Source organism: Corticium candelabrum, chromosome 1 (genome assembly GCF_963422355.1).
Source record: "Corticium candelabrum chromosome 1, ooCorCand1.1, whole genome shotgun sequence".
NCBI classification, from domain to species: domain Eukaryota; kingdom Metazoa; phylum Porifera; class Homoscleromorpha; order Homosclerophorida; family Plakinidae; genus Corticium; species Corticium candelabrum.
Window position 1 is genome coordinate 3,468,896 of NC_085085.1, and position 25,536 is coordinate 3,494,431.

The 25,536-nt window shown below is 39.7% G+C and overlaps 2 protein-coding genes and 2 long non-coding RNA genes across 6 annotated transcripts; 1 reads left to right on the plus strand and 3 right to left on the minus strand.

Annotated features, from left to right (window-relative positions):
- Positions 1–4,872: 4,872 nt before the first annotated feature.
- On the minus strand, positions 4,873–7,662 carry LOC134190528 (uncharacterized). Its single transcript, XM_062658987.1, has 9 exons — positions 7,422–7,662; positions 7,027–7,241; positions 6,899–6,955; positions 6,603–6,741; positions 6,290–6,542; positions 5,461–5,570; positions 5,353–5,406; positions 5,226–5,289; positions 4,873–5,170 (listed from the first exon to the last, which is right to left on the minus strand). Exons 1-9 carry the CDS (start codon positions 7,503–7,505, stop codon positions 5,043–5,045), a joined length of 1,104 nt encoding a protein of 367 aa, XP_062514971.1. The 5' UTR covers positions 7,506–7,662; the 3' UTR covers positions 4,873–5,042.
- A 584-nt stretch (positions 7,663–8,246) lies between these two features.
- LOC134195374 (uncharacterized) lies at positions 8,247–9,073 on the minus strand. Of its 2 annotated transcripts, none has more exons than XR_009972370.1 (3): positions 8,774–9,073; positions 8,571–8,691; positions 8,247–8,516 (listed from the first exon to the last, which is right to left on the minus strand). It is a non-coding gene; the product is annotated as an uncharacterized LOC134195374 (long non-coding RNA). The 2 variants fall into 2 exon arrangements; XR_009972369.1 differs by having other exon boundaries at positions 8,753–9,073.
- A 1,559-nt stretch (positions 9,074–10,632) lies between these two features.
- LOC134190997 (uncharacterized) lies at positions 10,633–13,993 on the minus strand. 2 transcript variants are annotated; one of them, XR_009971706.1, is made up of 6 exons: positions 13,946–13,993; positions 13,697–13,887; positions 12,486–12,664; positions 12,326–12,428; positions 11,583–11,776; positions 10,633–11,029 (listed from the first exon to the last, which is right to left on the minus strand). It is a non-coding gene; the product is annotated as an uncharacterized LOC134190997 (long non-coding RNA). The 2 variants fall into 2 exon arrangements; XR_009971705.1 differs by having other exon boundaries at positions 12,486–12,691.
- Positions 13,994–16,396: 2,403 nt separating this feature from the next.
- Positions 16,397–17,424, plus strand: LOC134197002 (uncharacterized). Its single transcript, XM_062666238.1, has 5 exons — positions 16,397–16,608; positions 16,701–16,816; positions 16,873–16,926; positions 16,991–17,057; positions 17,125–17,424. Exons 1-5 carry the CDS (start codon positions 16,458–16,460, stop codon positions 17,250–17,252), a joined length of 516 nt encoding a protein of 171 aa, XP_062522222.1. The 5' UTR covers positions 16,397–16,457; the 3' UTR covers positions 17,253–17,424.
- Positions 17,425–25,536: the final 8,112 nt, after the last annotated feature.

Consider the following 25,536-nt stretch of genomic DNA (forward strand, 5'->3'; position numbering starts at 1 on the left):
CATGAGAGATGCTTTGCTTTTTAGATTAAAGATCAAACTCTGACTACAGAACAATAAGTCTTAAAGATCAAACTCTGACTACAGAACAATAAGTCTTAAATATCAAACTCTGACTACAGAACAATAAGTCTTAAAGATCAATTAAACTCTGACTACAGTACAATAAGTCTTAAATATCAAACTCTGACTACAGAACAATGAGTCGTAAAGATCAAACTCTGATTACAGAACAATAAGTCTTAAATATCAAACTCTGACAACAGAACAATAAGTCTTAAAGATAAAACTCTGACTACAGAACAACAAGTCTTAAAGATCAATTAAACTATGACTACAGAACAATAATTCTTAAAGATCAAACTCTGACTACAGTACAATAAGTCCTAAAGATCAAACTCTGACTACAAAACCATAAGTCATAAAGATCACACTCTGACTACTAAACAATAAGTCTTAAAGATCAAACTCTGACTACAGAACAATAAGTCATAAAGATCAAACTCTGACTACAGAACAATAAGTCTTAAAGATCACACTCTGCCTACAGAACAATAAGTCTTAAAGATCAATTAAACTCTGACTACAGTACAATAAGTCTTAAATATCAAACTCTGATTACAGAACAATGAGTCTTAAATATCAAACTCTGACTACAGAACAATAAGTCTTAAAGATAAAACTCTGACTACAGAACAATAAGTCTTAAAGATCAATTAAACTCTGACTACAGTACAATAAGTCTTAAATATCAAACTCTGACTACAGAACAATAAGTCGTAAAGATCAAACTCTGATTACAGAACAATAAGTCTTAAATATCAAACTCTGACAACAGAACAATAAGTCTTAAAGATAAAACTCTGACTACAGAACAACAAGTCTTAAAGATCAATTAAACTATGACTACAGAACAATAATTCTTAAAGATCAAACTCTGACTACAGTACAATAAGTCCTAAAGATCAAACTCTGACTACAAAACCATAAGTCATAAAGATCACACTCTGACTACTAAACAATAAGTCTTAAAGATCAAACTCTGACTACAGAACAATAAGTCATAAAGATCAAACTCTGACTACAGAACAATAAGTCTTAAAGATCACACTCTGCCTACAGAACAATAAGTCTTAAAGATCAATTAAACTCTGACTACAGTACAATAAGTCTTAAATATCAAACTCTGATTACAGAACAATGAGTCTTAAATATCAAACTCTGACTACAGAACAATAAGTCTTAAAGATAAAACTCTGACTACAGAACAACAAGTCTTAAAGATCAATTAAACTCTGACTACAGAACAATAATTCTTAAAGATCAAACTCTGACTACAGAACAATAAGTCTTAAATATCAAACTCTGATTACAGAACAATAAGTCTTAAATATCAAACTCTGACTACAGAACAATAAGTCTTAAAGATAAAACTCTGACTACAGAACAACAAGTCTTAAAGATCAATTAAACTCTGACTACAGAACAATAATTCTTAAAGATCAAACTCTGACTACAGAACAATAAGTCATAAAGATCAAACTCTGACTACAGAACAATAAGTCTTAAAGATCACACTCTGCCTACAGAACAATAAGTCTTAAAGATCAATTAAACTCTGACTACAGTACAATAAGTCTTAAATATCAAACTCTGATTACAGAACAATGAGTCTTAAATATCAAACTCTGACTACAGAACAATAAGTCTTAAAGATAAAACTCTGACTACAGAACAACAAGTCTTAAAGATCAATTAAACTCTGACTACAGAACAATAATTCTTAAAGATCAAACTCTGACTACAGAACAATAAGTCTTAAATATCAAACTCTGATTACAGAACAATAAGTCTTAAATATCAAACTCTGACTACAGAACAATAAGTCTTAAAGATAAAACTCTGACTACAGAACAACAAGTCTTAAAGATCAATTAAACTCTGACTACAGAACAATAATTCTTAAAGATCAAACTCTGACTACAGAACAATAAGTCTTAAATATCAAACTCTGATTACAGAACAATAAGTCTTAAATATCAAACTCTGACTACAGAACAATAAGTCTTAAAGATAAAACTCTGACTACAGAACAACAAGTCTTAAAGATCAATTAAACTCTGACTACAGAACAATAATTCTTAAAGATCAAACTCTGACTACAGAACAATAAGTCTTAAAGATCAAACTCTGACTACAGTACAATAAGTCCTAAAGATCAAACTCTGACTACAAAACAATAAGTCATAAAGATCTCACTCTGACTACTAAACAATAAGTTTTAAAGATCAAACTCTGATTACAGAACAATAAGTCTTAAAGATCAAACTCTGACTACAAAACAATAAGTCTTAAAGATAAAACTCTGACTACAGAACAATAAGTCTTAAAGATCAATTAAACTCTGAGTACAGAACAACAAGTCTTAATGATCAATTAAACTCTGACTACAGTACAATAAGTCTTAAATATCAAACTCTGACTACAGAACAATAAGTCATAAAGATAAATTAAACTCTGACTACAGAACAATAAGTCTTAAAGATAAAACTCTGACTACAGAACAAGTCTTAAAGATCATAGTTTGACTACAGAACAATAAGTCTTAAAGATCAAACTCTGACTACAGAACAATAAGTCTTAAAGATCAAAGTCTGACTACAGAACAATAAGTCTTAATTAAAGATCAAACTCTGACTACAGAACAATAAGTCTTAAAGATCAAACTCTGACTACAGAACAATAAGTCTTAAAGATCAAACTCTGACTACAGAACAATAAGTCTTAAAGATAAAACTCTGACTACAGAACAACAAGTCTTAAAGATCAAAGTTTGACTACAGAACAATAAGTCTTAAAGATCAAACTCTGACTACAGAACAATAAGTCTTAAAGATCAAAGTCTGACTACAGAACAAGAAGTCTTAATTAAAGATCAAACTCTGACTACAGAACAATAAGTCTTAAAGATCAAACTCTGACTACAGAACAATAAGTCTTAAAGATAAAACTCTAACTACAGAACAATAAGTCTTAAAGATCAATTAAACTCTGACTACAGAACAATAAGTCTTAATGATCAAACTCTGACTACAGAACAACAAGTCTTAAAGATCAATTAAACTCTGACTACAGAACAATAAGTCTTAGGTTAAGTCTTCGCTGAGATATAGCACGTCAAAGTTGCTTCCAGTTCTTCAACTTCCGATAACAGGCGTGGTGTAGTGTGACGTCACTGAGGGGCGACGCGTGTGCGTCTGTATTGTCAGCAGCCTGTAAAAATGACTAAATCTTCATATCCAAGGCAACGCTGCTAGGGTGGAGGCGACGGCAGCAACAGCGAGTCCTCTGAAGAGTGCTCTGGAAGTTTTTACGTGATGATAACGTTCCGTCATTGCATGAATCGCAGGATGAAGAAGACCCACTGGTAGCCATTAGTATGTATACGTAGTGATTAGACCACACAGGTTTGAGTTCAGCGACAATGCCTTTGAAGCTTTGAGATTGCTTGCTGCCTTGGAAGCGGACGAGGAAGAGGACAAGCTACCCGATAGCTTGTCATCATTGCAAGTAGAAGTAGGAGTTAGCAACGTAATCGATTCACATCCGGGTAAGTAAACAACATCCACATGTTTCACCTGCGGTCTTTGTGAGATGATGATTCGTGTAGAATGCGTGTGCTGTCAAAACGTACTTGAGGTTGTCTCAAATAATGACACGATAATAATGTCGAATATTAGCAACAATAGTGACACAGTGTACTGGTGAGTTCATGCAAAACTCTAGGGCTGTACGTGAAAAAGGGAATAAAATAAGTTGAAGTACGTACGTTGAATTCACGTTGACACAAGGTTTTATTTCACTGTACAGTATACTGTAACGCATACGACTGCATTTACTACATATGATGATCAAGAGCCGAGTCATCTAGAGTCATCAAGAAGTTGACCTCTCCTAGCCATTTTTGTGGTACTATAGTCCTGCACGAGAGTCTTCCTTACCTTTCCGCTTCTCAATTACGGCTCTCCTTTTCTTTTGCAAAAGTTCCAGAATGCTGCGACCTTGAAGTGTGGAAGCAGGTAGATGGAAAATGGTGGCCTCGATTTCGCTCTTCTACAACCCAGACCAAGCTCTTGAATAGACCTGGCTGTACGAATCTCGAAGCAATCAGACTAAAAGTGGCTACTGCAGGCTCCTGTCCACTCGGTAAGACGCTTTGAACTCAGTAGAAGTCGCCCGGACGACACAAACGTCTCTGCAATTGTCCTCAATATCTTGCGATTCCCACTCTTAGCTTGGGGATTTTCGGAAATCGAAATACGATTGCGTAGAACTTGTGCGAATTGGTGCATCCTGCAGTCACGCAACACTGAACCATTCTTTCGGCACATATTCCTTTGTCTAAAATACACGCTAGCGTGGAGTCTCCCCTCTGTGACGTCACACTACACCACGCCTGTTATAACGCGTTCCCGGAAGCAACGTTGACGTGCTATAAGTCAGCGAAGACTTAACTTGAAAATCTAAAACTAATTTTCCTGTCATGTATGCAACTAGAACTATCAATTTCCAACATAAAGGAATTTTTGATTTTTGCGTTGCAGTTATCCTTTCAGTTACGCAAAATGTCACGTGACTGCAACATTAATTAATTAATTAATTACAGTACAATTGCGTATATTTAGAATATTTCAATTTGCGCAGTTTAAGCAATATAATTCTAGATACTGTAAGCGCAGAATTCTTTCTAAGTGGGGTACCACAAATTTACATGTTTAAAGTGGGAATTCGCAGAGTTCCCTGTTTAATTAATGCATGAAATCACGTGACTATATAGATACCACACACAAACTTGGGAGCATTCAATTTGCGCAGATCATAAAGTTTAGTATTCTGCTATCACTGACAGCTACTACCCATAGCTAGAAACTAACTTTGCTACAGCACAGCACTACAAATCAAAACGTCAAAACTGAAAGTGCTAACACACACAGTCATTGAGCCCTGCTGCACGCTCATTCAGCAATTGCAAATCTCTCGCTCTATTAACGGATGAAAATGTGATAGAGACCGCGATTCATGCAACTTCCACTAGACGGGGTCTGAAGATAGTATTGTTCAGCACGACCCCAATATTGTGGATCAAGTAAGTGGCCACCTTGAGTGTCTTTCTCTGCAAAAAGCAATGGTGTTAACCTTATACTCAATAGGAATGTTACAAACCTAACCATTCCAGACTTCTCCGAACCAAGCGCAACTGGACACCGCTCCAGCAACAAAGGCTTGATCTTCCTGTTACAGTTATAATTTCCTTTCATCATTTTATTTATAATAGGAATGCTAAAGTGTAGTTACCCAGGTGAGGGACATAGGTCTGCCGCTGGAAATTTCTATGCCATAGTATGAACTCTAAAAGAGATAAAAATTACAATCTTTGCTTTGTAATATATCACCAATACTAACCGAAGAACAACCACGCAGTGTACCACTGAGTCCTTTGTCTATGAACTGAGTAAAACTAAGTCCTGATGTCGCAGTCTTATCGAAGTACATCTTGATCAACGACGTCTTACCTAAAACATTAAATAGAATCATTAAAAGCGCGTATCCAGATGGGGTTCAGGGGGTTACAATCCCCTTTTCCATTAAGCGTAGTTCAGCACCAAGAAAAGGAGTGCATAGCCTCGTATACCCGAACGTATATCAAGATAATTGGGGTATGTGATGGCTGATAGCCTTGCACACCTAATCTGGTCAGATTGCACAAACATTGTTTAGATTTTACTACCATAGATGGACTCCTTGAACTTCTCTCAATAATTAGTTGTTTAATTAACATATAAAACTTCTATTTAGTAGTATTTTATTATGTATATATTTGTTTGTTTGTTTGTGTGCATACTCTGTATGTACTTGCACCGGATTTCTGTGTGCGACAACAACAAAACAATAACAAAATGCATAATAGATCATTTCTGTATACGTAACAGCCATTCTACCGATTTGTATAGTTTATTTCCATAGGAAATTGCATTATTCCACATACGTCTGTATAGTCACTTTCAGTCCAGCAGATTATTAGTAAACTTTCAGCAATAAATAATTTTATTAGAAGACAGAAGACTAGAATTTAGCTAATCATTTATTTAATTAATGCTTTATGACTCCTATTATATCAATCCCCTCTTTTTAAAATTTCCTGATATCCGGGCCTGCATTACTAAGTAAGTAACGCGGTGATAGAAAATTTGGTGTTGCATTTTATGACCGTTGAATTAAATGCTCAACTTACTTGTGTAGTCTCTGTATCCAGTCAGCATCACTTCCCCGTATCCTACATTGCTTGCTTCTATGGCCTGAAATACGTCATACGCCAGACGCTTATTTGCATTTCCTGGGTCTAGACTGGTGATGTGTGCAGTCGATCTATTACCCTTCTGCATATTGTTGTTACCAGTATTGTCATCACGACTCGAGTAGATAAGATTCCAGCCACCATCAAATGAATCCATGTCACAATATATCTGAAATTCATCACCAGGTGTCTACAACAAATAGACGCCACATCACTCGAGTCAAACAAAACATTCTAGAAAAATGTATACATGGCTAGGATTGATCCAGCGAATAGAAGAGTTGGCTGTATGTCCATGTAGTAGCATATAGTCTCGAATGCTTTTGCATGTTTGTCCTGCATCGTCCCTGCTAGACCCATCCTTTCCATAGGCATCTCTATGGCAAAGCCTGTAGACAAATTTCGGTATATATACCAAGTAATTCAAACAGAATCTGACCAAATATCATATCTGTGAACAGGTGATCGTGCTTGAGCATGCTCATACGTACACACCATACAAATTCAGATTATTCAAACGTGAGTATGCGCTACAAAAAGGTTGACCTTGTTGCTATTAATGTCAGATTGTCTTGTAGTTGTTTCACTGCATTGTCCTGATTACTAAACATTGGAGACAAAGCTAGTTAATGACATGAAATAGTCGATCAAGTGTCTAGAGAAAAGAAACTGACATGTTTACTACAGAAGTGATATTTGCTAAAAGTTCTTGAACTAGTTTGTTAGTAGATGGTTTTCCCTTAACCATAGTTAGCAAGTGTGAGCCGTGTTCAGCTAAAGCTGTTATGTTGTATCTGAAATCGGTCAAGGACTGATTGCTCCTTAATTGCTCAGCCAATTTTGCACCTTGTTGAGCCATGATGTAAGGCAATGCATTAGGACTGAAATCCTGTTGTAAGACAGACAACCCTAGCAAACAGGATAACACACGAAGAAGTAGGAATGGATATACAGAACACAGTAATTTTTATCATACACTATAAGTGTCCAATTCAGCGGACCAAGATGGATCAGTACTAACTATGCAGCTCTAACTGCGAATATACAGCAACAATGCTAGCTGACTTACTCTGCATGAGCCATGTACAGATGGCACAGCCAGCAGGAAAGCGGTCAGAGCCGTGAAGAAATAGCAACTTGTCACCATGTGCATGACGGTTGCTAACTGGATCAAGGAAGTCACAGAGTGGAGTGAATACGTAACGTCTGCTAGTCTGCCGAGACCTAGAAAAAAAGAAGAACAATGCGAGGTAACGCCAACAACTCGAGTTATAGCTGCTCGGCTCTGAACAAACCGGATCGAGTCGACAGTTCAGAGTTATGAAGTCTAGCAGCAAATTGACCGTTCGTCAAATAACATTGCGAGGCTAGATCTAGATAACGAGGTTAATTGACATTCCCACACGTACACACCTGTACTAATTGGGTAGCGCGCTCACGTAACCTACGCTCCGATACCTATTATTCTCTACTGTAGCCATATTATAGAAGCAGAAATTACAATACTTAGACAGTTAAAAATCCTGTCAATTGCGCTTTCGAATGATACAATTCTCATTGCTATTGATGACTGTTTCGATTCGTTCATGTCGACTTCCTGTCTACGTATACGCTACATTGACCCCTGTTTGAGCAGGTATTATTGCAATGATGCTTCTCTCCCGTATGTAGATCTTCTAAAAATCACTATAAATCTACCTCGACAGCTACAGACCTGCCACTTTGTACGTTGGTTGTCTTCAACGTCACGTGACCGTCGGCGAGTACAAACAGTTGGATATCAATGCTTACTGCGTATTACACTAAGGAACGCCCCTTCAACATTGTAGGTCTAGCGCAGAACCTAGAATGAAGCCATACAGGCACAAAAACCAATTCGGGGATGCAACAGACTCAACTCTACACGGTTATAAACATTGCTTAGCCCGGATTACCTCGGGACAGTGCAAAATCAGGCTATGGAAGAAACAGTAGTAAGCTACACAAACTATTGTAAAACTACTTACAAAGTAGAAATAACCAACTGTACACATCTATCTACACTATCTACAAATTATTACTCTCAACAAAGCACGTCCTCTGCTTGTACGGCGCACAGCTTCGAGCTTCTGTTCGACAGCGACCACGCCCTGACCACTTCTCTGATCAGACCGAAGGCAATAACCTGAAATGACCTGAAATGACCCCCAAATGGCGCAAAAAGTGTGCAACACCAAACCTTCTATACGTAGAGACATCTTGTATTCACCTACGCTATTCTACTAGCTAGCACGACGGTTGCATTCTTGCAACATCTGGTTCCGTTGCCATCAACACAAGCGACCGGAAGTATGACGACGCTTGAAAGAAAAAAATTCCGTTGAGTAACGAAACAGCACCCCCAACCACGTTTAGACAAACCTAGGGATTACGAAACAAAACCTCTTCTCTTCGGAAGCTTCGCTAACCTCCTCCCAATCCTCCTCTCGGTGTGCTTGACGGCCGATTTCGGCAGAAGTGAAAATGTCCAACTACGGGTCAGAAACTCGCCAATCAAGCACGATCACACGCTCTACGCCTTCTTCTTCATCTTTCTCCAATAGAGAATATCGTCAGGATCGACAAAGAGGAACGACATGGAGATTTCGAAGGTCGACATGGCCGTGACATTGAGTCTGTTGCATCTAATGAGTCACCCACGTCGTCTCAAGAATGGCACTTTTGGAAACACTCGGTGACCGGTGTAGCTAGCAGCGGGCTTGTCGCTTGCTAACGCACTTGTACCGGAAGACTTTCTGCGTTAGCGTACCGCTTCTACCTCGGATCTCTGCAATCGATTCTTTTCGCGGATTTGGTTCTAGCGCAGTAGCGGATTTAACCTTTAGGTCGGTCGGGGATTTGGTCTGCGCATTAGCGCGCGCTCGTATTGCTCAACAGACTAAAATGTAAGAGTAGCTTTAGTCTACTCGTCTGTTTGACTCCTTACCTTCGTCGGATCTTCATAGTCATAGACATCACCAGGTAAATTTACTGGACGAATTTTGCCAGACTTGCCGGAGGGAAAGTCTGGCCCAGACGCGAGGATCGGAGCCCAAGTATGCCTATGCGGGAATCGTACCGTGCTGCAGGAGACGGTCAAAGCAGGACTTCGACCCTTGGCCTTTCATGTTGGACTACCAACGGAGATATGGGTAGGAGGGCACAAATTTTCTGAAGCGCTTATGCTTACAGTTGCTACAATGACCGCAACACGTCCGCAGTGCCAAGTATAAAGTACTTCGCGCGGATAATTCCGACTCAGATACAACGCGCGCTAGTGCGCACGACTCCGGGGTGGAGTCAACTCTGTCTAACGTTGTTAAGTAATTAAACAACATTCAAGTGTGGAGTTAACCTCGAGCTTCCAGACTGGAGAGTGCGTGAAGCGCGCGAACTCTAGACTCTAGACCAAATCGATACTAAAATGATTTCGAAAGTACTTATCAAGAAGTGATGCTAGATGGTAGTCGAACAGCGTAGGATCGTTTTACCTAGTTCAATAATGAGATGCAAAGATACCATGCTTTGGCATGACACAAACCTATCATTTGTAAAAAATGTCATGAGATCTCACGAACATAGATGAGACGTCAGCCGTATTTGCGGCGATGTCTTTGGCATGAAATGACGACTCTTTGAATCTGCAGTAAAACGCTAGCTAGTCTGCTAACCGCTGGACTAACGAGATTATCGACGCTGCTGTGCACGTCCTGTCACCGTAAGCTTGAAAAGATCGAAGAACTGGAGCTGAAACTAAACTAACAAGTCTGTGTGCACCAGAGTTTTGAGTCATGCCTCTGGCGTGCACTTACTAGTAGCCATTAGCAAGGTCACTAAATGGCCCGCTGCCTTGACATCAACTCACAGTTGCTCTTGTTTCGGAAGTAGATGCTTGATATTTCTGACTCCTCTTCTCGTTCTGCTTCGTCTTGATAACCTACGACTGTTTCTACTGTTGCCTAACATCTTTGTATTGTAGTATGACCTCTAGAATGTACACACTATTAAAACAAAGGTTTTCTACAAACACCAAATTACGTGCAAAGATGCTGTCGGTAGACTAACACTCGCAAGCGTGTAGGAAAGCACCACAATCTGTTGTAACTGTTACAGCATTTCATGGTGCTTAAAACAACCTTAGTTTAGTGTTACCCAAACACCAGAAAGGTGTTTATCTTATACTTTTGTAGGCTGCTATTAGCACCATTTTGTAAAGGCGGTCTGGGGTCCGCGGCCTTCGGTTCTGGCACGTGTACGTTACAATAGATTTTAATACCATTGCTTGTATTTAAACAGTTAAACCAAATATAGTGAGTCAACGCACTAAGCAAAAAGCAAAACACAATTTATCAAACAAAATTCCTCATTGAAATCCAGCTAAAAAAACTAGATATCAGTGGAGCTGAAGTACATCCCAGTAACATGACGTCCAGGCACCAGTAAAAAGTTGCTAAAGATTGAGAGAAATTTGTATTGAAAACATACATTACAGCAAGCAATAACGCTGGACAGCATATGCTGTTGCTGCACTGAATTTTGAACATGATGATGGGCTCAGATGCCAATAACATGGCTTGGTTTGGCTGGATTGCCACATACAATCAAGTATGGAGCAACTTGAGCTACCTTGTCTACTGTGGACTCTGCATCATCACTTTCCTAGGAGAATACACACAAAAGGCATAAGGTATCCATATCCAGTGGACCACACATTAAATATGATCTATATGGCATAACATGTTATTGCATACTTCACAAACAGAATTAATCTACTTAAAACTCTACTAAGTGTGTGTGTGTGTGTGTGTGTGTGTGTGTGTGTGTGTGTGTGTGTGTGTGTGTGACGTCTTTAGCTCAATTCGTTAAAGAGCGCTATTAAGAATGAAAACATCCGGGACCTTTGGGTCATGAGTTCAAGTATAGGATGGGCATGACGAGTATAAATGATTACCGGGTCATTGACTGGGGTGGACAAGACCGCTGGCTTGGCAGATCATGCAGTATGGGTACATGTGGGCTTGATGTCCAGTCCTGAGACTGCACCAAAGTCAGTGCCCTTGGATGCTCTGGCCAAGTACCTAAGGGTACTTGATCACAGCATCTATAGCTGGTATTTGGCGTTTGCATGACAATAGTATATAAGTATGACCTTCATCGAAGCAAGGCACTTAGAAACTGCAAAATGCATTGCATTAGTATCAAGATCAATTACCTTCCACATTCCTATTCAAGAGATCCTATTCGTATTTTCTTCCTACGTCATTCATTCTTTTGCCACCTGCCTTCGACTTTCTTTGTCCTTGGTTGAGTTATCTTACATGTTTCAGACCACTTCTCAGAGGGAGTTGACAAGGAAGTTGATTGTTCATGTCCAAAGACAATAGTACGTCCAAGTTCACAACCATGCTAGGAAAAACATCAACATATTAATTAAATTGTACAAGATGTCACACGCAGAACCAAAGAAACATACACAGACACACATGCAAAACACAAACACAAACACACACACACACACACACACACACACACACACACACACACACATTGCTGACTAAATCTGACAAACTGTAATAAATGCAAAAAAGATTATTAAACAGTTTGAAATATGAGAAAGATGTAGGGTTGCCGTACAAATAAGAATAGAAACAAGACCATTTAGGGTGTGCTGTGACATCTTTCATGAATTTGCTCATACAGACTGAGCAATGCATCATCCCTACATTGCACCATTTTCCAAGGTATCAGTGTTTAGAAAATGGTGCAATGTATGGATGATGTATTGATCAGTCTGTATGAGTGAATTCATGAAAGATGTCACAGCACACCCTACATGGTCTTGTTTCTATTCTTTTTCGTACGGCAACACTACATCTTTCACATTTTTTCAAAATGTTTTAATCTTGTAATATACAATGGGACATTGTCACACTATCGCATATGAAACAATCTTACCGATAATCAGATATATCAACTTTGACTTCTTGTCGAACTGGTTTCTGTGTCTTGCTGGAAAGCTGCACCATCATCAGCTCCATTGCAGCAAAGCATCTGCAACCTACACACTTACAAGTGTTACCAACAAGTAAACCTAAATCCATTATATCAGTTACACCTGAATTATCAATGTCTTTAAACTCAGCCCCATATCTCTGTTCAAGTTCAATCATTCATTTTCCACCCACTTTGGTTTCTTGCTGCCCCATTGCCAAATCTTGTGCAAGAATCATTCCACTTCTCCATCATGCTTGCAGTAAAGATTAGCACAAAAATGTATCCGAACTCTGAACCAAGCTAGGCAATGATTCTCATCTGATTATTCTAGCAAATATGGATTGATAAATCCACATTACAGGTTAAAGACATTCCATGCATACAAAGTGTTACCAAGTACAAGGTAGCAAGTACTAATAATCAGAAATAGAGTGTATACGGTTATGTGTTTAAAACAAACTTGAGACAACTGGACATTCGTCAGGAATCAATGATGCAAGCCGTGGTTCAACCAGTACTCATCATTTTATTTCAGGGTTAGGCGAGGTTATGGAGGATTAGGGATGGTTAGATTAGGTTAGTACACTGTTTACAGTTAGGTGGAGCACCCAAATTAGTCAGGGTACGTAAACCACTCGCCACTAACAGCATCCAAATAATTAGTTAATTAATTAATATGTCATAATTACTGTTACTAAACTATATTGCTAACCATACACTATGACACTGTTTTCAGTTAGGTGAAGCACCCAACTTAGTCAGGGTAAGTGAACCACTCGCCACTAACAGCAGCATCAAATTAATTAATTAATTAATATGTCATAATTACTGTTACCAAATCATATTGCTAACCATACACTATGACACTGTTTTCACTTAGTTGAAGCACTTAACTTAGTCAGGGCAAGTGAACCACTCGACACAAACAGCAGCATCCAAATAAGACAATTAATTAACTAATCATAACAATAGATTAGAACACTGTTTTCAATCAGGTGATGCACACAATCTAGTCTCAACAAGTGATTCACTCATCAGAAACTGGAGTGACATATTTGTTGCTGTTCTAGTAGTACATGAATTGCTTTAAATATAATTAATTAATCGGTATAAATTCTTTAGAATAATTAATTAAATAAATTTAATTCTAATTTAAAATTGATTAATTATTGATTAATCTACTATTTATACATTTATTTAGTCTACTAACTCAATCATATTAGGCCACTCCAATATGATTCATTGTTTCCCATTTCCCGCCAGCGTCCTTTTTGAGAACCGCATGCTCTATTTGATGAGGTGTCTATTTTTACGGGCACGTGACAGAATCACCTGACTGAAATGGCGGTCGTGAATGTGGTTGTCACCCGTGAGGAACCTCCTTTCAGTACGTGTAGTGCAGGCATCACGCACGAATGCAGTGTGTACATCTCGCAAAGAAGGAAGGTAACACCGTAGACGAAAACGGACGGCTAGCGTAGCCTGCGACGAGGCACAATCCGTTTTTGCAACAAACACCTAGTCTGCAAGTTGGGAAGTTGAGCGTTATACACATGACAATTATTACTGTAAATACTGTACCTCTGCATCACCGTCTTTTTCATAATGTCGCCGGCAATCCACGCTCAGTCACTCACACGTAAGTATACGGGATTCTCTGCAATTGAGCCAGATAATGTGTTATTGCTACGCCTCCTGGAGTAAACTTTGCACCGATATCGGTGCAAAATTTTACATCCTCAGTAATAGCACTGAAAGGTGTCAATATAGCACTTTAGTTCTAACAGTAAGTAGGTGTATAACTTTACACCAAAGTCTAGGGCACAAACAAAGGTTACAACTATCACTCGAAGGTGTAGCTAGAGCAATTCATTTTTAACAGTGCAGTTATGGGATATCACTTAACATCCGAGTGTGGTAAACAAATGCAGCTGCATCACTAGTGACAAAGTCAACGCAAACAGAGAGTAGTATCACGCAGCCAGCCCCTCCCCCTTTTTGACTTCCATTGGCGTGGAGAAGGTCTTCTAGCTAAGTTTCCGTTGATGTCTTGATGTGAGGTTGTGGTTGTCATCCACCGTATCTCGGCTTTGCATTGACGTTTGTTTACATACACAGCAACCTGTTGCGAGGATGTGGTTGTCATTCATCGTATCTCGGCATAGTCAGGCGCAGCCAGCCCCTCCCCCTTTGACTTCCGGTGGTGGGAGGTCTGATAAGGTTCCTCTGATGTCTTGTTGTGAGGGTTTGGTTGCCATCCACCGTATCTCGGCTTTGTATTGACATTCGTATCTCGGCACATATGGCTACATACAAAGCAACCTCCTAAAGTCCATTCGAACAATAGGTGCAGTGTGGAAATTGTGGGTGTGGACTTTGTCAGTTTGGGCTGCCTAGTGGGGAAAATAGAAAATTGAATTAGCGTAACTACTTCAATGACGTCTGCTAAACACAATGTGAACACTCATTTCAAGCTTGTGATATCATTCTAGAACAGCTGCAGAAATACTACTGACAGAAGTAGGTGAGGATGTCTTCCAAAGCTCTGAATTGAGTTCGCTTGTGACTCTGGAGACGTCATTGAGAACGAATTGGCTGTCTAATGTCTTCTAAGGAATGCAATTAAGGTGATTACATCTACTCTCTAGCTAGAATGGGATGGGCCATGTCCGACTGGGGTGGAGACTGCATATGTAATATTTCGGAAACTGCTCGTTCCAACATATTTGAGCATCATTCTGACTGCTACAATGCACCAGTGTCTCCATCTCCTCGCGTGCATTCCGGAGGTATCATTTCCATGTTTGTAAGTGCCCAGGATATTAAGATCTGGTAATTTCTCACACTGCACCTATTATTGGACTTTAGTGGTTTAATGAGCACACCTAGGGTGGCGTCTACGTCATTACTCACTTCCGAGTTTACACTTACGGAGACTAGGCAATAATACAATGACCTTAGTTTCCATCAGTTAACTGACTCTATATAAAGCCAAGACAGTTGGCTGTTCCTTCATAACTTCAGCGGCTTTACGTTAGCAGACAACTCGATCAGGTTTGTTTGGAACAGATTAGCTATCTTATTTGTTCTGTATTACAGAGTCAGACGGCGATTAGAGCAGACGCTTAACTTTGCAAGAAACTGTAATGGTGGCAGGATGCTGTGTCTTTACGGCAATAGCCGCTTTCTTGCTAGCTGTGACCTCTGCACAAACACCATGCAGCGTGAGTTGAATGAAATAGATGCGAAAGAAAATATATGTAATACTAGCTAGAGAGTTGTTGAGTGAAGAACTTCGTTGAAGTAGTCATATACACTCTAATGTTTCTTGTGACGTGCTGTTTGCACTAGCTGTTTGTCATACAATAGGGTCTCATTCCTAGTGCTTTGCCTTACATCATGGCTCAAAAAAGTGCCAACTTGGTTGGGCAGATAAGGAATCATGACCAAACCTTGACGGAAATCAAGAACAACATAACGGCCATAGGCCAGCATGGCTCTGTGTTGCTGAATCTACTTAAAGAACAACCAAGTGAAGACGACGAGCTCGTTACAGAGCTCGTAGCAAGTATCAATCTTCTAAGCAATATGTCAGTCTCGTTTATAGAAGGCTATCAATATTTAAGTTTTATCACATTTGAATTTTTAAAAATTTAGATTTGGTAAAAGAGATGAAGCATTGATGCAACTAGAAAACAATCTAACTGTAATAGCAAAGAGGTCAGTATTTGAGTATGCGTAATCATGCACGCCTGAGTAAGTGTTTAAATAAGTAACCGGATATATATACAATATTTCGTCCACAGGCTTTGCCAGAGAAATAAGTATGGAAAAGACGGATCTAGCAAAGACGCTGCTGGACAAACATGTAAAAGCATTCGAAAGTATACTCGTACACCAAACTCTTCCGTTCGTTGGATTAACCCTAGTGATGTATGCACATATTCTTGCTGTTTGACTCAAGTCATGTCATGCAATAATTTTGCTTTAGACGTCTGGTGGTGAATTTAAAATTTATTGTGACATGGAATCATTTGGTGGTGGGTGGAATCTTATCTATTCAAGTCGTGATGATTCAACTGGTCACAACAACATGAAGAAAGGACATAGATCAAATGCACACATCACTAGTCTAGACCCAGGAAATGCAAATAAGCGTCTGGCATATGACGTATTTCAAGCCATAGAAGCAAGCAGTATAGGATACGAAGAAGTGATGCTGACTGGATACAGAGACTACAGATGTAAGTTGAGCATTGATATCAAATATTTTTTAAACTGTCTAAAACAAAATGTGTGCATTATCGCATTGCTAAGAGTCTTATTGTTCTTGTAGCTAAGAATTCGTTGATAAAGATGTACTTCCCAAAAAATTCAACATCAGGACTTACTTTTAGTCAGTTTATAGAAAGAGGAATGGCTGGTGGTTCCAGGCGTGGCTGTGGCACATCGGTTTGTTGCTTGCAACATTAACAAGTATAATATTTCTGTAGTTACTATTTCTCTAGTATTCTTACTATGGCACAGAAAAGTCCAGCGGCAAACCTATTGCTCTCAGCTGGGTATTTACCAGTGTTACAAGATTACTGTACATGTAATCTAATAATATGAAATATATTTTGACAGGAAGATGGTGCTTTCGTAGCTGGAGCGACGTCTTCAGGCTGCGCTTGGTTTAAAGAAGTTTGGAATGGTAAATTTTAGAATGTAATCTTTTATTGCATTGCTGTGCACGGTAACCATACCATCGCTGTTTACAGAGATAGACAATAATGGTGGACACTTACTTGCTCCACAAGACTGGGATCGTGCTGAATCATATGGTGGTCAGTCGTCGTCTAGCGGCAGCTGTGGAGGTCGCGGTCTCTTTCACATCTTCATCCGCTAGTCAAACGATTCGCAAATGTTGGATCAGTGTGCATGCTGCGGCATGCAGATGACTATTGGATAGTAGTTTGTTTGACGTTTGATCTTTTTTGCTGCTGCTGTGTTGTAGAAATCTAAGCAAACTAATGCATGCATATCTAGCTTGGTAGCTCAGATTATAGCTGCTAGTTTCTAATACTTTGCTAGTGCTTTGTGTCCTTTGAGTTGTAGACTTTATGATCGTGTGCGTAACATTAGCTACATACGCAGAAATAGAAAATATAATCACGTGATTATGTGTTTGTGAGTTTGACCTGTTAACACGGCACTTATCATACCATGCACGATCATACTTATATGTGTATCCGGTATAGCTATAACTACAAGACCCAAAGTATATTTACAGATGACAACCCTAAACGTTAGAGCTTATCTATATCAATCCCCAATTAATGTCTTACATAGGCGTAGCCATAACCCCAAATCAGCAGGCTGTACACCATAAGTACTATGAAATAAATCATCGTGCAAACGAGCTACAAGTGGAAGAGAACGACGAGATCCAATAGACGACAGCGCAAAAACTACAATTGTACTCTGACGTCCTGGATGCACGAGTGGGCAGGTAGCCACGAAACGGGACTTTGTAAAAGTCACAAGATTTGGCGAGTAGCTACTAAAACAGACAGGGCTAAGATGACTTTCGCTCTACCAGCATTTTTGTGAGGGAATGGCTATGTCTACATTTACAGTCATGCAGCCCTACGGTACTTCTGCAATAAACTGTCAAACAACTCCGTTAAACATATAGAAATCACGTAAGACCAAATAAATTTGACTGCAGTATAGTAAATGAGAGTTCAAAACTGACAACTTGACGTGCACGTACGCTAACAGCTAAAGGCCGGCTTACAGATATCATTAATCAAACGTAACATAACGTAACGTACTTTAACTACACAGCGTAACGTAACGTACCGTATATAGTATTCACAGAATACGTTCGTTCAACGTCGTTAGCTTATAGTTTTGCGTATCCTGAATTTGGTCACGTAAGTGTCTTGAATTTCTGGATTAGAATGCAAGACGATTGGCTAGGGAAACACGTACTGAATTGCTCAAACCCGATTGGTCAAACGTTCCACTCTGTTACATCGAAACAGAACACCATACTATTGTAAAGTAACGTAACGTAACGTAACGTAACGTCACCTGGTTCACGTGACGCTCGCAACGTTAGGTTACGTTACGTTGGTCCTGCGTAGGGTAACCGGCCTAACCGTCACAACCGCAAACATGTCTTGATCCAAAACTTTAACTCAAATGTATCCGTACGACCAAGCATGAGGAACGGTTTTGCAGTCAAAGAAAGAAAAATCCGATATCTATTTCTACCATACAAGTTGACATACTTGGTGGGTTGTGACACAGGTAAGTGTGTACAGTTTAGCTATAAGCAATGCCTTTGTATTTATCAAGAAGCGACATGTCATAACCCTCCTATCCACTACATGTCTTAACTCTGTACATGTGCAGCATAGCAGACATCTTAGAACAAGTCAGCATCCAACGATAAGGCCTAGTTGTTGATTTCGCGTGGATCATCAGTCAAATTGTAGAACTCATTCTCTTCTGTACACCATGCACTCAACGTAATACCAGTTTGCTCCAGCTGCCTGGAGAACCGTTGATGACCCTAATTCTTTGATACGTGCATGTTTTTCCTAGAGTTACAGTTAACTAAACAATTCCGCTCTCTCAGTTTGGGATTTCGAGGCTGCCTCCTTTGAAATATGAAGCTACTCTAAAAATATGAAATTCTTTGAAATATGCAGCTATTCTAGAATGCCATCACGAGCTTGTAAGTGAGTGTTTACATTGTGTTTCTAGTTCTTCCGCTTGTCGGATTAGCACATACATGCAAGCACGTACCACGCGTCGTCATTTCTAGCTGTTATCTGACTATATAAGGAATTCAGTTGACATAATCAACTTTAGGAACTTAACTAGCATCCGTGTAGTATCAAGGTAAAGACAACACAAGGATGTTGTCATCTACTGCATCTCGGCATTGCCTTGGCGTTTGTGTATTTACAAACACTCGCACACAGCAACCTATTGCGAGGATATGGCTGCCATCCACCGTATCTCGGCACTGTCTTGACATTTGGCTACTCAGAGGCGGATCTAGGATCTGACGGAAGGAGTTACGCGACGGTGTAAAATCAATTGTGTGCGTATTCAGGAATTTTTTAATTAATTTAATTAAAAGAGCACTTTACTGATTCACGCACGCGCAGTAGACATTAGGGTCTTGGGCTGCAGAGCAAACGCTTGCTTGTGTTGCGCGGCATATTGTGTCTTGCTTTCCGAGGTCAGCAACTCGTGATGGCAGATCGTACACGAGAAAGTGATCTAGACTTGCCAGGTAACTCTGACGGCGAAGAAGTTACAGTTGAGTTCTGAAACGTGGTATGGTCTTCGACTTCCAATCGCTCGGGCCTTTGCGCTTTCCTCCTTTTTTTCTGCAAAAAGAAGCCATAGAAAAGTACCATACGTACAGCTTGCGTGATGCAAAAAACACGGAAATATGCGTCACATGGCATAATCACATGACACCAAATGCCTTCGCTCTACAGCCGAACCATTACCGTATGTGAGCTTTTCGCCGTAAATCTAAGGTGAGTTAGTGATGCGAAGGCACGTTATACTTTTGCCTAAGCAAATATCAAAGTGTACATAAAGCAGGGAACAAAAATCGCACTTAGTGGACGTTAATTGAAAACCGGCACGTACATATCTAATATAATATTTTCCTTAAATTTTGGCCTTATTAGAAGGCTCAGCTATCAAGTCTGCTCTAAGATAGCGCCAAACTTCCCAACTTGATGTGTGACCACAAACGCGATCTAAATCAAGAAGCAAAGACTTGTGAACGTCAAGAAGCACAAGAGCATTTAGACGAGCTTGGCCCATTAATGAGCTTGGCCCGTTGAGCTTCTTAATTCTGTCTTTATGTATTTAAGTGATGAGTTGGCTCTTTTGACATTAACGAATGTGACTGGTATTACCATCAATAGATGAAGGATGCGATAGATGTTTGGATAACTTCGCGCTTTCAGATCTTGCATGGCTTGCTTGAGTGTCGAAGGACGATTCTTGGCATCTGCTTTGACCCACTTTTTCTGCCACCTTTCAACTTCTGCATCCAGTGTTATAGATTCCGGTAGATCAGATTCATAGGCCCTGCAAATGTCTCTTATATCTGAGGGCAGTAGCTTGTGCAAGTTGTTTGGAAGAAGCAGCAAGGCTTGCACAGCGTTCTGTGAGAGAGCTACAAAGCGACCTTTAAACTAGAACAAAGTCCAGTAGTACCTGCAGCAGAAACAAAAGCGAAAACTTCGCTGTACATGCGGATACCATTTAGAAGTGCTTTCCCATCATTTGCTTGCTTATCTCAATTAATTAACATATCATTGTTATGTCTTTATGTCCCATGTAATGATGGGGTCGGCAGAACCAAGACATTAAACAAACCTTGCCAGACCCTCTCCCCGCCAACGACAGTCGAAAGGGGAAGGGGCTGGCTGCGCGAGACTAAGTTACTGCCGAAATACGGTGAATGGCAAGCACAACCTCGCAACATGTTGCTGTTTATGTAAACAAATGTCAATGCAAAGCCGAGATACGGTGGATGGCAAGCACAACCTCGCAACAGGTTGCTGTGTATGTAGACAAATGTCAAGGCAATGCCGAGATACGTTGGATGGCAACCACAACCTCAACAACAGGTTGCTGTATACCTAGACACACAAACGCCAAGGCAATGCCGAGATTTAGTAGATGACAACATTCTCGCATTGTCGTTACCTAGAGATAGTAAACGAATGCCTGCCTAGATCGATTATATGAAAAATTAACTGTTTCTTTTATAATTTCATTTCATCATCAATTGCTACGTCTGCAAAGTGACAATATTCAAAACACCTGGCTTCAGCTTCAAATCGACGTGCATTCTTGAGTAACCCTTCATTTCCAGTATTCCTTTCCTACTAGTAGAAGCGACGGTACAACATGACTACCTCTATTAGTCTTTTAGTAAAGTGTAGAAACAGTGTCTGTATCTTAAGTCTACCTCACTTGGATGTTTCAAACCCACCTTCCAACTTGCCGAGAACTTCCGGCACACTCCACCGTTGCGCGAAGACAGCATGGACGCCATTAAGAAACTTCTTCTTCTATTGAGTTGGCAAAACCAAAGCGTAGAACTCCAAACCTTGGCACGACGATTTGCCTAGAAACTAGGCACAACAATCAGATGGATTGATGTTTACCTACGTTACGCTGACGAGCGTATTTGACGTCTTTTTCAAACAAAATTTGAACTCTCCGAGCTAGGGAAACTCGTCAAAATGAACTTGAACGCAAGAAAGGGATTCTAATCTCATTAGGCTGTTCGCGATACGTAGACTCGCGTCCCTGTATGTTCGAACGAAGCCAACGCGCAATAACAGTCTTAAAACAGCGGAGGCGTGTCTTGTTACTATGGAGACAACTTGACCGTTACCGTTGAAACTCTATTAGCATTAACAAGTCATAAATTATGAAAAGTTTTAACTGATAATGTATATCTTACAGTTATGACATGAATTATAATGATTTTATTTTAAAAGTTGGGCAACAGGCGCCTAAATGTATTAATTAATTAAGATTCAACGTTTAGGGATGTTAACTGAATTCCTTATACTGTAATTTCAGATAACGGCTACAAATGACCATACTACCAAATACCGTCTAGTTTACTGACGACGCGTGGTACGTGCATGCATGTAGGTGCCAATCTGACAAGCAGAAGAGCTAGAAACACAATGTAAACACTCACTTACAAGCTCGTGATGGCATTCTACAGTAGAATAGCTGCAGCAATGCTACTGACATTAGAACGACGTACCTACTATTAGCTCCATAATTCAGAGGAGACAGCGTCGGAATCCCAAACTTAGAGAGTGGATTTGTTTAGTTAACTCTAACCCTAATAACAACATGCATGTATCAAGGAATCAGTGTCATCGACGGTTCTGAAGGGTAGCTGAAGCAAACTGGTATTACGCTGATTGCATGCTGTACAGAAGAGAAAGAATTCTACAGTTTGACCGATGATCTGTGCCACGTGAGATTTGGCCTTATCTCTAAGATGTCTGCAAGGCCACACAAAGTTGAGACATGTAGTTGAGACGAGTGTCATGATCTGTCGCTGCTTGTTAAATAAAAAGGCATTGCTGATAGCTACACACATTCTTGTCACAAGCCACTAGATATGTCAACTGGTGTGGAAGAAATAGATATCGGATTTTCCTTTTTCTGACAGCAATGTTGTCTCTCGTGGTTGATTGAATGGGTTAAAGTTTTGAATCGAGACCTGTTTACAGTTGTGACAGATAAGTCCTGTTCACATACCCTACGCTAGAGCAACGTGACGTAACCTAATGTTGCGAGCGTTATGTGTGAACCAGGTGACATTACGCTAACTTAAACCTGGTTCACAATATGACGGTGGTGCTGACGTTGCAACGCTGACGCGGACGCTGAAATCCAACTCCAGCGTGCGTCAGCGTCAACACCAAAGGATGCCGTCTCCGTCAAAGCAGGCTTTTTGAAGATTGACGTCCTCACTTGAGCGTCAACTGAACGTCATATTATTTAAACCAGACTTTACGGTATACATTACGTCAAAATAGGATGCTTTCAATTTTGACCTAAAGGAGCGGAAAGTTTAACCAATGAGATTTGAGCAATTTATCACGTGATTTCTCTTAGTAATCGGCACACCCGCAAGCTACCCAGACACTCAAGAGAGTCACGCGATCAAAGATCGAGTACCCAAACTATACGAACGACGTTTGACGAACGTATTCACGTTGTTCTTATACTAACGTAGCGTATATAGTATTCTCAGAATACGCTCGTTAGACGTCGTTCCTAGTTACAGTTTGAACTCTAGGGCTAGGTAATTAAAGGGTTAGGGTTAGGGTTGTGGTTTTAGTCTCATTTAAATTATTGTTTAATTATTTACTTTCGTCTTACGTGTTTTACGGAGCTGAATTATTAGGCGCGTAACCAGCGGGTTAGATGGGTTTGAACAAACCCCCCAGCATCCTCAAAGAGACATCATTCTGAAAGTCTTTACCAAAAGACGGGTCTGGCATCTAGTGAGTGACACACGACGTGGCATGACTAGCACTTTCGGAAACACTCGGCGACCTGTGTTAATTTCTGTGTCGAAGTAAGAATATTAGAGAAATAGTATCTAGAAACATTATACTTACTAACGTTGCAAGCAACAAACCCAATTGCCACTACAGCCACGTCTGAGACCACCACCCATTCCTCTGTCTATAAACTGACTAAAAGTAAGCCCTGATGTTGAATTTTTCTAGAAGTACATCTTGATCAACGAACTCTTAACTACAACACCGATTACGACTTTTAGTAATGCACAGGTTTGGTTTCGACTGTTCAAAAATATTTGATATAAATGTTCAACTTACATCTGCAGTCTCTTTATCCAGTCAGCATTACTCCTCGTATCCTACACTGCTTTACTCTATGGCTTTAGATACGGCATACGCCAGACGCCATCTGTTTTGGATGAGCATTTCGTAACGCCTCCTTCTGACTAGAGGTCAGAGTGAATCCGTACTTGAGGTTACTCATGTCTCTATGTATAAAGTTACTCTAGCGTTCCGGTTCGTTGCATTATGTTACGTTTGCACGGTCAATGAGATCTGTACCCCGCTTTTAGTGTTGCGTGCATGTCAAGTTGTCAGTTTTAAATTTTCATTTACTTTATTGCAGAACTTAATTGCTTTGGTCTTACGGGATTTCTATAGGTCTAAAGGAGCTGAGTTATTAGATGCCATTCTTATTGTTTGAGAGTTCACTGCTAGTAGTAGGGCTACATTACTGTTGGTCATGTAAACACACGCAGCCTCTCACAAACATAACCCGCAGCCCGGAAGTCAGTTTAGCCTTATAAGTTTTAAGTAGCTACTCGTCAAATCTCATAACTTTTTCCAAAGGCCCATTTTAAACTGCTCATAGCTGAAATGAACGTTCTCATGCAGTTACATATAGACTGGGAGAATCTCTGACGTATAGGGTTGCGATCTGTAAAAATACTTTGTGCATGTCTTGTAGTTATGGCTATAGCAGATACAGTACACGAATATCGTACGATCGTGTTTGCATTGATATGAGAAGTGCCGTGGTAACTGAACAAACTTATGCAATCTCAAACATATAATCACGTAATAATTTTATTATTTTTAAGTATGTAGCTAATGTTACACAGAGAATTATAAAGTCTACAACTCAAACGACACAAAGCATGCAACTAGTAGCGAAATACTTTAGAGAAACTAGCAGCTAATCTGAGCAATTGAGCTGGCGTATGTCTAGTTTGCATAGTTTTCTACAACACAGCAGCAGCAGCAAAAATCAAACGTCAAAACTAACTACTACCCACTAGTCATCTATTGTATGCCGCAGCATGCACACTTATGAAAAAACAGTTTTGATCAGTGAATGAAGATGTGAAACAGACAGCGGCTTACTCAGCTGCCGCTAGACGGCGACTGAAATTTTGTAATTTTCAACCCGATCCCAGTCTTTTGGAGCAAGTAAATGTCCACCTTGTGTATATATCTCTGTAAACAGCAATGCTAGTTACAGTGTATAGCAATACAATACAAGTTTATATTCTCAACCTAACCATTCCAGACTTCTCTAGACCAAGCGCAGCCTGAAGACATCGCTCCAGCAGTAAAAGCATTGCCTTCCTGTTCAAATCTTTATATTATTAAAATTAAAATAATATATGATATCGACAATTACCCAGTAGAGAGCAGTAGGTTTCCGCTGGAGATTTTTGTGCCGTAGTAAGAAAACTAGAGAAATAGTAACTAGAAACATTAGATCTATTAAGGTTGCAAACAACAAACCGAACTACGACAGCCACCTCTTACAACACCACACATTCTTCTGTTTACAAACTGACTAAAACTAAAGCCTGATGTTGAATTTTTCTGGAAGTACATCTTGATCAACGAATTCTTATTTGCAACACTCAATAAGACATTTTAGCAATGCGGTAATGCACGCATTCTGGTTTAGAATACTCAAAATATTTTTGATATAAATATTCAACTTACATCTGTAGTCTCTGTATCCAGTCAGCATTACTTCTTCGTATTGTACACTGCTTTGCTCTATGGCTTTCAATACGTCGTATGCCAGACGTTTGTTTG